General features: G+C 47.4%; 1 protein-coding gene across 1 annotated transcript in view; it reads right to left on the bottom strand.

Annotated features, from left to right (window-relative positions):
* CCDC7 (coiled-coil domain containing 7) overlaps positions 1-13,218 on the bottom strand; it is a 340,456-nt gene that overhangs the window by 127,406 nt on the left and 199,832 nt on the right. Inside the window, 1 exon segment of the mRNA XM_043538840.1 lies at positions 12,911-13,030. Coding sequence (XP_043394775.1) covers positions 12,911-13,030 — 120 coding nt within the window.

The following is a 13,218-nucleotide window of genomic DNA, read 5'->3' as shown; positions in this document are numbered from 1 at the left end:
CAGAGTGCCAGAGCACATGTGTTACCATGGGCTCACGTGATAACACAGAGGAGTGTCTGTAGTATGTCATCAGTATCGATGGTTGGGAAGGTGCAGAACACTTCCTAGATGGGAATTTTGTTGCATCTGGTACCAAAGGGTTTCTCTGTGCCGCTCTTTTAGAAATGGTAATTGTCCCCTCTCCTTAGGGGGGCGGTACTGTTGCCTCAGAGCCTCTCCTTAGGGGGCAGTACTGTTGCCTCAGAACCTGACTGTCTCCGTGCTGTGGGGATGGTGCCACAGAACACAGCTCACAGCAGGGGGCCCATTCTCTGGTGCCTGCTTCAGAGCTGCAGTGCCGATGGTGCTGCAGAGCAGAGCTCACAGCAGGAGGCCTCTTCTTGGTGCCGCGCTTCAGAGCTGCTGGTGTCATGCTACTGCGGTGGCCACTCTGGGGAGCCCCACTGGCTGGCCAGCTACTCAGAACCCATGTGTTTGGATTGGTGCCGAGATGGCCACATTGGAGAACCCCTCTGGCTGGCCAGTTGCTTGGAGGAGCCCTTTTTATGAGCCTTTCTGGCGGGAGTCTGCTGCTGGCTTTTCTTTTTTTTTTCTCTCCTCTCCTCGACTTAACCCCTTTTGAAGTGAAGGCTCTGGAGATGATCCAGGGTCAGCACCCACCGGAGTCCCCTGCAGACTGAAGTGTTTTCTCCATAGGGAGGAATTTTAACTTCAGCTCCCAGCTCCTGTGAGGCTGCCGTTTTAACTGTCGCAGGTAAAGCACTTCTGTGAGGCTCTCCCAGGCACAGTGAGAGTGTCTGGCCATTACAGGAACTGACTTTTGGCAGGAGAGGCACCGCTTGGAGCAGAGAGATCCAGGCATGCCCCTGGGCAGAGGGTTGTCATTTTCTAGCAGTGAGGAATGCAGAAGAACATCTTCTTTACTACTCTTTTTTTTTTTTAACTGAAAAAAAAATTGAGAGTCTACTAGATGCCTGAGGGGAGGAATGGAAATACCCCCAGAGTAGGAAACTGAGTTCTTTTCCTTTCTCTCTCTCTCTCTCTTTTTTTTTTTTAACCCAAAGGAATAAAATAAAATAAAGAAACACTAGCCTAACTACCTTTAAGGAGAGCTAAGGTAACAAAACAAACACTACTTATGCTAATGACACAGATAAGGAAGGGACTTCCATCTGAGGCCAAAGACCGTAGAGAAGGAAGTGAGGGGGGGTTCGCCCCTGCAGTGCTAAATAGCCTCAAGACAGACCACAAGGGAGGGAGGGCACTTGTGTAGGCTCAACGGACACTGCTACCAAAAATCTCTCATTAGAGGTGCAGGGACACACCAACACCTACAGTGGAGCACCCAGAGGGTCACTACTCAAAGAAGAAGAGGAGGTTACTCACCCTGTGCAGTAACTGACGTTCTTCGAGATGAGTGTCCCTGTGGGTGCTCCACTCCAGGTGTTGGTGCGTCCCTGCACCTTCGCTCTGGCGATTTTTACAACAGTATTCATGCCGGTCATGCACGTGCAGAGCTTGCCCCCTCTCTGAGTGTGCCTTAGTACGCGTGCGCGACCGGTCTCCTCAGTTCCTTCTCTACAATGGAGGCTACCCCAACTCTGAAGTAGAGGGAAGGAGGGTGGGTAGTGGAACACTCACAGGGACACTCATCTCGAAGAACGTCAGTTACTGCACAGGGTGAGTAACCTCCTCTTCTTCTTTGAGAGATGTCCCTGTGGGTGCTCCATTCCAGGTGACTGAAAAGCAGTGTATCTCAAGGAGGTAGGGACTTCCGATTAGGTAGGAATGCCGTTACAGCTCTGCCTAATTGTGTATCAGAGAGAGGTCCTTGAGTAAGGGCATAGTGCTTAATAAATGTGTGTTCAGAAGACCAAGTGGCCACTTTACAGATGTCAGCCAGGGGAACTTTGCGTAGAAAGGTCACAGAGGTAGCGACAGATCTAGTGGAGTGAGTTCTGATGTCAACTGGAGGCGTCACTTTCTTTATCTGATAGCACAGTCGGATACACTCAGAAATCCAGTTTGAAAGTCTCTGGGTAGAAATAGGTGTCCCTTTGGAACACACTGCGATGGAGACAAAGAGTCTAGAAGAGTTCCTAGAGGGCTTGGTTCTATGCAAATAGAAGGACAAGACCCTGTGTACATCTAACGTATTAATGGTGTATTCAAAAGAGTTTGCATGTGGTTTAGGAAAGAAAGTTGGTAGGTATATTGGCTCATTGACGTGGAATGACGAATGCACCCTTGGAAGGAATTTGGGGTGTAATTGGAGGGTAACCTTGTCCTTAAAAAACAGTGTATATGGTGGGTCTGCCATGAGAGCTGCTATTTCTCCTGCCCATCTGGCGGAGGTGATTGCCACTAAGAATGCCGTTTTCATAGAGAGGTATAAGAGGGACCAAGTGGCTAGAGGCTCGAATGGTTGTTGGGTTAAGCAGGATAAAACTAAGTGAAGGTCCCACGGAGGGATAGGGGTTTAATGTCTCAGTATAGGGACTGGAGTCCTTTGAGAAAAGACTTGGTGATTGGATGAGCAAAAACAGAGGTATCGTTGATCTTATCATTAAAAGTTGTAATAGCAGCTAAGTGGACTTTAATGAAGCTGAAAGAAAGGCCCAATTGCTTGAAGTCTAACAGGTAGTCAAGTATGAGTGGAAAAGGTGCAGAAGTAGGAAGAAGTTGTTTAGTTGAGCACCATTGTGTGAATAGCTTCCACTTTTGGAGATAGCAGAACGCAGTCTACTCGCATCACCTATGTAGGAGCACTCTTTGAGCCTGCTCAGAGCATGCTAATTCGTTTTGGGAGAACCAGGTAGGAACCAAGCTTTGAGGTGAAGCATTGTCAGGTTGGGGTGAAGAAATCGTCCGTGTTGCTGTGATAGGAGGTTCGGAGTGAGGGGCAACAAGATTGATGGGCAGATTGACATTCTGGTGAGGAACGGAAACTACAGTTGTCTGGGCCACGATGGGGCAATCAGAATTACCGTGGCACAATCTGTCCGTATCTTTGTGAGAACTGTGTGGAGAACTGGTATTGGAGGAAAAGTATATAGCAAGTCCTGGTGCCATCGGATCATGAACATGTCTCCCAGAGAACGTTTGCCCAATCCCGCTATGGAGCAAAATTTGGGACATTTTGTGTTTTTCACAGTTGCGAAGAGGTCTATGGTTGGGTAGCCCCACATGCGGAATATGTTGTGGATGATCGTCTCGTTTATCTCCCATTTGTGATCCCAGGGAAAGCGTCTGCTTAATTCATCCACTGTGGTATTCATAGCTCCGGGAAGATAGGAGGCTGATATCTGAATGTTGTTTGCAAGGCACCAGTTCCAGAGCTTCATAGCTTCTGTGCAAAGCGCATGAGAGCAAGCTCCTCCCTGCCTGTTTACATAAAACATGCAGGCGATGTTGTCTGTCATTATCTGTACACATTGGTTCCGGATTAATGGGAAGAAGTGACAGCAGGTGTTGCGTATGGCTCGAAGTTCTAGGACGTTTATGTACAGGGAGGTTTCGGTTGAAGACCATAGCCCCTGGGCAGTGTGGTGGGACATGTGTGCACCCTACCCTGTGAGGGATGCATCAGTAGTTATTATGAGGGATAGAGCATACTGGAGAAAGGGGACTCCAGAGCAGAGGGTGGAGGGAACCATCCACCATAGGAGAGAATCTTTGACTCTGAAAGGTATGGATAGAGGCTTGTTTAGAGCATGCACATTCAGCCAAGCAAGCTTGGAAGTACCTCACATATAGTCTTGCGTTTTTGACCATGAAAGTGCACAAGGCCATGTGACCTAGTAGTTGCAGACAGTCTCAAGTGGTAACCTGAGGACTGTTGTGAAGACTTGTTGCCAATAGTTTTATGTTGTTGAAGCGATCAGGCGGGAGAGATGCTATTCCTGTCTGGGAATCGAGGTGTGCTCCTATGAACTCCAGGTGCTGGGTAGGAGATAATGTGGATTTGTTTTTGTTTATTTGTAGGCCGAGGGATAGGAAACAATCAATGGTGAGCTGTGTGAATCGAAGTGCTTCATTGAGCGTTGAGGGTTTGAGGAGACAATCATCGAGGTAAGGAAATACTATGACCCCTTGTTTCCTGAGGTAGGCAGTGACTACAGCTAGGAGCTTGGAAAAAAACATGGGGGGCGGTGGTTAGGCCGAAGGGTAGTACCCTGTATTGAAAATGTGTCATACTGAGGGTAAAACAAAGGAAACGTCTGTGAGCCGGATATATAGACACATGAAAATAGGTGTCCTGTAGGTCAAGGGCTGAAAACAAATCACCCTGCTCCAGTGCTGGGATTATGGTGGTGAGGGTAACCATTTTGAACTTTTGCTTTTTGATAAATTTGTTGAGCTGCCTGAGATCAAGGATAGGTCGCCATCCCCCAGTTTTCTTTTCTGTTAAGAAATAATGGGAATAAAACCCTTTTCCTCTGTGTCTACAAGTTCAACTGCTCCCAATAGAAGGAGATGTTGTACTTCTTGGAAGAGCAGTTGCTTGTGAGAGGGATCCCTGAAGAGGGACGGGGAGGGTGGGTGGTTAGGAGGCAAAGATAGGAAAGGGATGGAACAGAGAATTGTGACGACCTCTATAACCCACTTGTCGGTGGTAATGTTCTGCCATTCATGGGAGAATGGTCGTAGGCGGTGTCCAAAAATAGGAACATATGGTGTAAGCGCTCAAGTGGGAATGTTGTTTTCTAAACCCTCGACCAAGTCTTCAAATCTGCTTATTAGTCGGAGGGGTTGAGATGCTGCCGAGGAATTGGGATGGCGATGCTGGTATCTGGGTCTCTGGCGTTGCTGTTGTTTTTGTTGCTCATGTGATCTATGGAATTGCTGGGTATATGCAGGGTAGCGTGGATGCTGGTAAGGTTGATATCTATATTGTCACCTTCTGGTCACAGGGGTTTGAATCCCTAAAGACCAGAGAGTTGCCCTTGAGTCTTTCACTGAATGAAGTATGTCGTTCATCGTGGAGGCAAAGAGTTTGTCACCGTCGAAGGGAAGATCTTCAATGGTATTCTGGACCTCTCGAGGAAAGGAAGAGGAGGAGAGCCATGAACCTCGGCGCATGACCACTGCTGTAGCAGTGGATCTTGCTGCAGTATTGGCTGCATCAAAGGCCGCTTGAAGAGCGGTACGTGAGATGATCTGTCCCTCAGAAACTAGAGCCGTGAATTGTTGTTTCTTTTCTTCTGGAATGTCATCAATAAAGTCCATGAATTTGTTGTAATTATTTTGGTCATATTTTGCCAGAATGGCAGTATAATTAGGAATGCGAAATTGTAATGTGGAAGATGTATATACTTTATGTCCAAGCAAATCTAGTCGCTTACTGTCCTTGTCGGATGGAGTGGAATGGGGAAACTGGTGTTTGGTCTTTTGGTTAACTGCGTCTACTACCAGCAAGTTTGGGACTGGATAAGTGAAAAGGAATTCAGAGCCCTTGGAAGGGATGAAGTACTTGTGATCTGCTTGTTTACAGGTAGGTAGGCTTGCAGCGGGAGTCTGCCAGATGGCCTTAGCAGGTTCCAAAAGGGCTGTGTTGGTTGGTAATGCAATCCTAGAAGAAGAAGAGGGCTGCAGGATGTCCGTTAACTCATGCTGCTGTTCAGGAACCTCCTCCAAGTTAATTCTTAATTCACTGGCAACTCTTTTGAAAAAGGTCTTGAAATTTTGAGAAGTCATCCAAAGATGTCGGGGGAGGAGGAAGTAAGGCTTCATCAGACGTAACAACTGGGTGTACTGGGGTTGAGCCAGGTCGTGACTGATCCTGCAGTTGTGATGGTGCTGCCTGGTCCCTTACGTCAGTGGCAGGTTCATCAGCTGGTGGTGCTGGGCAGGTGTCGCACCTGGCTGTCATGGCATAGTGAGTGTGGTCTCGAGGATAAGATGCCCATGGAGCCCAATATTGCCACTGTGGTGTGAAGGGCATAGGTGGTGCCATCCAGGGGTTTACGCACCACAGGGCAGGATCCTGAGAGTAGGATGAGGTAATTTTTCTATGACCTCTATTGATTGGGGCCTGAGGATGGGGGGTTTGATATGGTGAAAATTCCCCCTGGAGTCCAGCTTCCTCATCACTGGAGGAAGGCTGTCCGGACCCTGACTGAGCATTTGGAGAGAAGTAGGCATTAAGTAGGGGTGACTGCAGAATAGGTGACACCAGCAGGTCTCTTGACTGTATCAGTTGTGGTGCTGGAGCTCCTCTGTGAGGCGAGGGCTGTGCAAGAGGAATCTGCTGTGAAGAAAAGTTCTTCTGCACCGGTGTCCTGAGCATCGTTTCACTGCCGGGCCAGCTCAGCGGGTGCTGGTGCCGGGGGAGCAATAATAGCCTGCGGGGGGTCAGGCATGTCAGAATGTGTCGGTACTGCTTCCGTCGTGGTGCCGAACAGTGCCAGATGAGAGGCAGGAAACTGGAAGCCTGAAGCCTAGGCACCAGAGTTTTGTGTTACGTCCACAGCCGCAGGCGGGTTTCGTGCAGCGCCGGAGGAGCCTGGCGCGTCAAAAGTACTCAGCCGGGGAAACGCGGGGAGGGAGGCTGTAGACCTGCTCGGGGAAGGCTTGTGCTGTGAAGTTCCCTTCGCTGGTGAGAGAAGGTGCCCTTTTTTTGAAGTTTTCTTATATTTCTTTGAGGCGGGGGGGGCTGTGGTGTGCAGCGGAGTCAGCGCCTGGCTCTGAAGCTGACCCGAAGGATTTCTAGAGGAGGAACAGTTTTAGCCTCAGCTCCCTGTCCTTCCGTGCCCTGGATTTAAGTTTGCTGCAGTGGGCACATTTCTGGGGGATGTGGGACTCCCCCAAACATTTTATGCATTTTGAATGGCCATCTGACAGAGGGATGGCATCACTGCAGGCAGAGCAGTGCTTAAAGCCTGGGGAGCCAGGCATGTCAGAAGCAGCTGCCGCTGACAGGAACAAAGAAATTTTTTTATTTTTTTTTTAAAGAGAGAAAAGATAGAAAAATGGTAACTAAGTACTACTGGTAACAACTAACTAACTAGAAAGGTAATTGTAACAAAGGGAGAGAAAATCTCTAATGAGTCTGCTGAGCTCTGTCTCAGGCCGGGGACGGTAGAGAAGGTACTGAGGAGACCGGTCATGCACGCGTACTATTAAGGTACACTCAGAGCCGGGGGGGGGGGGGGCAGGCTCTGAGCTTGCGCGACCGGCACAAGTACGGCTGTAAAAATCTCCGAGCGAAGGCGCAGGGACGCACCAACACCTGGAGTGGAGCACCCACAGGGACATCTTTTGAAGAAGAATTATATTTAAGGTACAATGGGTGCCCAAAATAGTCTAAAAAGATCATTTAGATTACAGAATTTTTTTTTTTTTATAAACTATAGTGTTCTATAAGAATTCTCTAAATATATCTTGACAAATAAAGGAAATAGTTTCCTGCCTGCCAGAACTTTTACCCTTTTATTATAATAGCATTCTGCTATGGCAGGCATTAATCAGAAGTAGACTGGTGAAGCATATTCGGACCATCATGCTTCTGACACTGAAAATGCTTAATAATTAAATGATGCCAACCATTTAAAACAAACATGTTTCCTTTAAAGAATACACAGCAGCAAATCAGCCTGCCTAAACATCCTTTTTCAGTGTGAGGACAGCACTTTCCTTTAGCATATGGTCACTTCCCCATATGGGAAACAAAAGAGGTGTTGCCTTCAGCTCCTTACTTGTTTATATGAGTCTCTAAGGGGAGAGTTCTAAACACTATATTTTGCTGACTGGATCTTTGTTATAAAAGCCTAATTCTACACTTCCTACTCAGGAAAAACTCGTACTGAAGATGGCTCAATTAGTCTCCACATAGCCACGGAGAACTGCTACTGAGTTTTAGGTGAGTAAAGAATATAGGATCAGCTTTGTACTTACCACTGAATCATAGAATCATAGAATATCAGGGTTGGAAGGGACCTCAGGAGGTCATCTAGTCCACCCCCTGCTCAAAGCAGGACCAATCCCCAATTAAATCATCCCAGCCAGGGCTTTTTCAAGCCTGACCTTAAAAACTTCTAAGGAAGGAGATTCTACCACCTCCCTAGGTAACGCATTCCAGTGTTTCACCACCCTCCTAGTGAAAAAGTTTTTCCTAATATCCAACCTAAACCTCCCCCGCTGCAACTTGAGACCATTACTCCTTGTCCTGTCCTCTTCTACCACTGAGAATAGTCTAGAACCATCCTCTCTGGAACCACCTCTCAGGTAGTTGAAAGCAGCTATCAAATCCCCCCTCATTCTTCTCTTCCGCAGACTAAACAATCCCAGTTCCCTCAGCCTCTCCTCATAAGTCATGTGTTCCAGATCCCTAATCATTTTTGTTGCCCTTCGCTGGACTCTCTCCAATTTATCCACATCCTTCTTGTAGTGTGGGGCCCAAAACTGGACACAGTACTCCAGATGAGGCCTCACCAATGTCGAATAGAGGGGAACGATCACGTCCCTCGATCTGCTCGCTATGCCCCTACTTATACATCCCAAAATGCCATTGGCCTTCTTGGCAACAAGGGCACACTGCTGACTCATATCCAGCTTCTCGTCCACTGTAACCCCTAGGTCCTTTTCCGCAGAACTGCTGCCTAGCCATTCGGTCCCTAGTCTGTAGCTGTGCATTGGGTTCTTCCGTCCTAAGTGCGGGACCCTGCACTTATCCTTATTGAACCTCATCAGATTTCTTTTGGCCCAATCCTCCAATTTGTCTAGGTCCCTCTGTATCCTATCCCTGCCCTCCAGCGTATCTACCACTCCTCCCAGTTTAGTATCATCAGCAAATCTGCTGAGAGTGCAATCCACACCATCCTCCAGATCATTTATGAAGATATTGAACAAAACCGGTCCCAGGACCAACCCCTGGGGCACTCCACTTGACACCGGCTGCCAACTAGACATGGAGCCATTGATCACTACCCGTTGAGCCCGACAATCTAGCCAACTTTCTACCCACCTTATAGTGCATTCATCCAGCCCATACTTCTTTAACTTGCTGACAAGAATACTGTGGGAGACCGTGTCAAAAGCTTTGCTAAAGTCAAGAAACAATACATCCACTGCTTTCCCTTCATCCACAGAACCAGTAATCTCATCACAGAAGGCAATTAGATTAGTCAGGCATGACCTACCCTTGGTGAATCCATGCTGACTGTTCCTGATCACTTTCCTCTCGTGTAAGTGCTTCAGGATTGATTCTTTGAGGACCTGCTCCATGATTTTTCCAGGGACTGAGGTGAGGCTGACTGGCCTGTAGTTCCCAGGATCCTCCTGCTTCCCTTTTTTAAAGATTGGCACTACATTAGCCTTTTTCCAGTCATCTGGGACTTCCCCCGTTCGCCACGAGTTTTCAAAGATAATGGCCAATGGCTCTGCAATCACATCCGCCAATTCCTTTAGCACTCTCGGATGCAACTCGTCCGGCCCCATGGACTTGTGCACGTCCAGCTTTTCTAAATAGTCCCTAACCACCTCTTTCTCCACAGAGGGCTGGCCATCTACTCCCCATGTTGTGATGCCCAGCGCAGCAGTCTGGGAGCTGTCCTTGTTAGTGAAGACAGAGGCAAAAAAAGCATTGAGCACATTAGCTTTTCCCACATCCTCTGTCACTAGGTTGCCTCCCTCATTCAGTAAGGGGCCCACACTTTCCTTGGCTTTCTTCTTGTTGCCAACATACCTGAAGAAACCCTTCTTGTTACTCTTGACATCTCTTGCTAGCTGCAGCTCCAGGTGCGATTTGGCCCTCCTGATTTCATTCCTACATGCCCAAGCAATATTTTTATACTCTTCCCTGGTCATATGTCCAACCTTCCACTTCTTGTAAGCTTCTTTTTTATGTTTAAAATCCGCTAGGATTTCACCATTAAGCCAAGCTGGTCGCCTGCCATATTTATTATTCTTTTGACTCATCGGGATGGTTTGTCCCTGTAACCTCCACAGGGCTTCCTTGATATACAGCCAGCTCTCCTGGACTCCTTTCCCCTTCATGTTAGTCCCCCAGGGGATCCTACCCACCCGTTCCCTGAGGGAGTCGAAGTCTGCTTTCCTGAAGTCCAGGGTCCGTATCCTGCTGCTTACCTTTCTTCCCTGTGTCAGGATTCTGAACTCAACCAACTCAGGGTCACTGCCTCCCAGATTCCCGTCCACTTTTGCTTCCCCCACTAATTCTTCCCTGTTTGTGAGCAGCAGGTCAAGAAAAGCTCCCCCCTAGTTGGCTCGTCTAGCACTTGCACCAGGAAATTGTCCCCTACGCTTTCCAAAAACTTCCTGGATTGTCTATGCACCGCTGTATTGCTCTCCCAGCAGATACCAGAAAAATTAAAGTCACCCATGAGAACCAGGGCGTGTGATCTAGTAGCTTCTGCGAGTTGCCGGAAGAAAGCCTCATCCACCTGGTCCGGTGGTCTATAGCAGACTCCCACCACTACATCACTCTTGTTGCTCACACTTCTAAACTTAATCCAGAGACACTCAGGTTTTTCTGCAGTTTCGTACCAGAGCTCTGAGCAGTCATACTGCTCCCTTACATACAGTGCTACTCCCCGACCTTTTCTGCCCTGCCTGTCCTTCCTGAACAGTTTATAACCATCCATGACAGTACTCCAGTCATGTGAGTTATCCCACCAAGTCTGTGTTATTCCAATCACGTCATAATTCCTTGACATCACCAGGACCTCCAGTTCTCCCTGCTTGTTTCCAAGGCTTTGTGCATTCGTATATAAGCACTTGAGATAACCTGCTGATCACCCCTCATTCTCAGTATGAGGCAGGAGCCCTCCCCTCACAGACGTTCCTGCCTGTGCTTCCTCCCGGTATCCCGCTTTCCCACTTACCTCAGGGCTTTGGTCTCCTTCCCCCGCTGAACCTAGTTTAAAGCCCTCCTCACTAGGTTAGCCAGCCTGCTCGCAAAGATGCTCTTCCCTCTCTTCGTAAGATGGAGCCAGTCTCTGCCCAGCACTCTTCCTTCATGGAACACCATCCCATGGTCAAAGAATCCAAAGCCTTCTCTCCGACACCACCTGCATAGCCATTCGTTGACTTCCACGATTCGACGGTCCCTGCCCCGGTCTTTTCCTTCCACGGGGAGGATGGACGAGAACACCACTTGCGCCTCAAACTCCTTTATCCTTCTTCCCAGAGCCACGTAGTCTGCAGTGATCCGCTCAAGGTCATTCTTGGCAGTATCATTGGTGCCCACGTGTTCACTGAAGTTCACTGAAGTCCTCAATGTATGAAGAATTTCATCATATTTCACCTCCTACATCTTCATCCTCCTTGACTGTACCATTTTTATACAGTTGACCATCCTCTCCTTCTTGACAACATATACACACTAAGCTTTTGAGATACTGTCCTCTTCTGGTTCTCCTCCTAACTCTCTCTTCTATCAGCATATCTTTTGGTAGGTCCTTCTATTCTCTCCCAGCTCCCTCTTCTCACTTTGCACCCTGTCTCTGGGCAATCTCATCAACTAATCCATTTTAGGCTATAAATTCTATGCTGATGACTCTCAAATTCAACCACGGCACCACTAAATTGGCTCCTCCTATCCTATCACATAACTCAGTCTCTCTCAACTTCTTTTGGTGGGTTTGTCATCATCTAAACCAGGGGTTCATTGCACCATGACCCCCTTCTGACAACAAAAATTACTACACAATCCCAGGAGTGGGGACTGAAGCCTCAGCCCATCCAAGCCCCACTGCCCTAGGCGGGGGGCCAAAGCCCTAGGGCTTCAGACCCAGGTGGGGACCTGTCACTTGAGCCCCCCACTCAGGGTTGACTACCTCAGGCTTTGACTTTGGCACCAGGCAGTGGGGCTCAGGCTTTGGTCCCAGGCACCAGCCAGTCTAACTCCAGCTCTAGCAACCCCATTAAAACAGGGTCGTGATCCACTTTGGGTCCTAACCCACAGTTTGAGAACAGCTGATCTAAACTAAACTTGGGAAAAATAGATATACTTCCCAAACAATCTAGATACCATCACTTGTCTAGCACTACTGACAACATCATGATCCAGGCTCACAATCTCAGGACTATTTTATATTCCTCCTTGTACCCTGCCCACACATCCGGATCATATCCAATTCTGCTTCCACGTCTTTCTCAACATCTCCAAGATCTGTCCTTTTCTTTCCACCCCCACAGCCAAATTTCTATTGCCACTCCCCACTCTCTCGTCACCTAAACACATACAATGCCTCCCTTCAGTCCATACAAAATGCAGTTTCTAAATTCATTTTCCTTGCCCATTGATGTGATCATGTACATGCCTCCGCTAGTCCTCCTCCCCCATTTGAATTACTCCACTAGATTCCTATCCTCTATCACATCAAATTTAAGCTTCTTGAGTACAATTTTCAAAAATGCCTAAGTGTCTTAGGGTCCTAAGTCCCATTTTCAAAAGTGCCTAGGTCATTTAGGAGCTTAAGCCCACTTTTAATGGGATTTATGATCCTGAGTGACTTAGTCACTTTGCAAAATTTTACCCCTTGTTACCACACAAAGTTCTCCACAACTCTGTCCCTCCCTACTTATTCCCTTTAAACTTCATGCTTTTTCTCATCATCTGTGTTCCACTAATGCTCCTAGCCTTTCTCACCTGTTTGCAGCTTGTCATACAGTCTGTCTTCTTCTACGTGGCCACCTGTGCATGGTAGGACTTCCATGAGCTTACCCTTAAAGCACCTAACCTGTCCACATTTAAATTCCTCCTAAAGACAAATTTCTGTTGCTATGTTTATAGTGAATTAAGTCAACTATTGAGGTTTCAGTTAATTTTCCCTAATCTCCATCTACCTGTGGGTCCAGATTGTGAGCTGCACAGAGCAGTGACTCTTCTTGTGTGCTACAGTGAGTAAAAGAAAGAAAGTATGGATCACTACATTTATAATGCATTTACCAGTGCTACTGCCTGGCTGGCCAGCTTCAACAGCCACCATATGTTGCAGAGCTTCTGTATTTGATGCTACATTTGCAAGCAAACTTCTTCTATTGTCTGAGAGGTCATCTGTTGTCTTCCCTGCACAGAGAGAAAAATTTATTCTGAGACACCATCCAATAGAGAAAAAGAATTTAAACAATTTCTAGCAGGTCTTGCTATAAATAGCCAGACAAGATATTTAATATTGAAAATATTGATATTTTACTTTCAATAAAAATAACTAGCTTAAATATACCATCACTTTAAGAGGAAGGCATATTTAAGCC

Source organism: Chelonia mydas, chromosome 2, assembly GCF_015237465.2.
Source record: "Chelonia mydas isolate rCheMyd1 chromosome 2, rCheMyd1.pri.v2, whole genome shotgun sequence".
NCBI classification, from domain to species: Eukaryota; Metazoa; Chordata; order Testudines; family Cheloniidae; genus Chelonia; species Chelonia mydas.
Note: the sequence above shows the minus strand (reverse complement) of the source record. Positions and strands in the feature narration are given on the sequence as shown.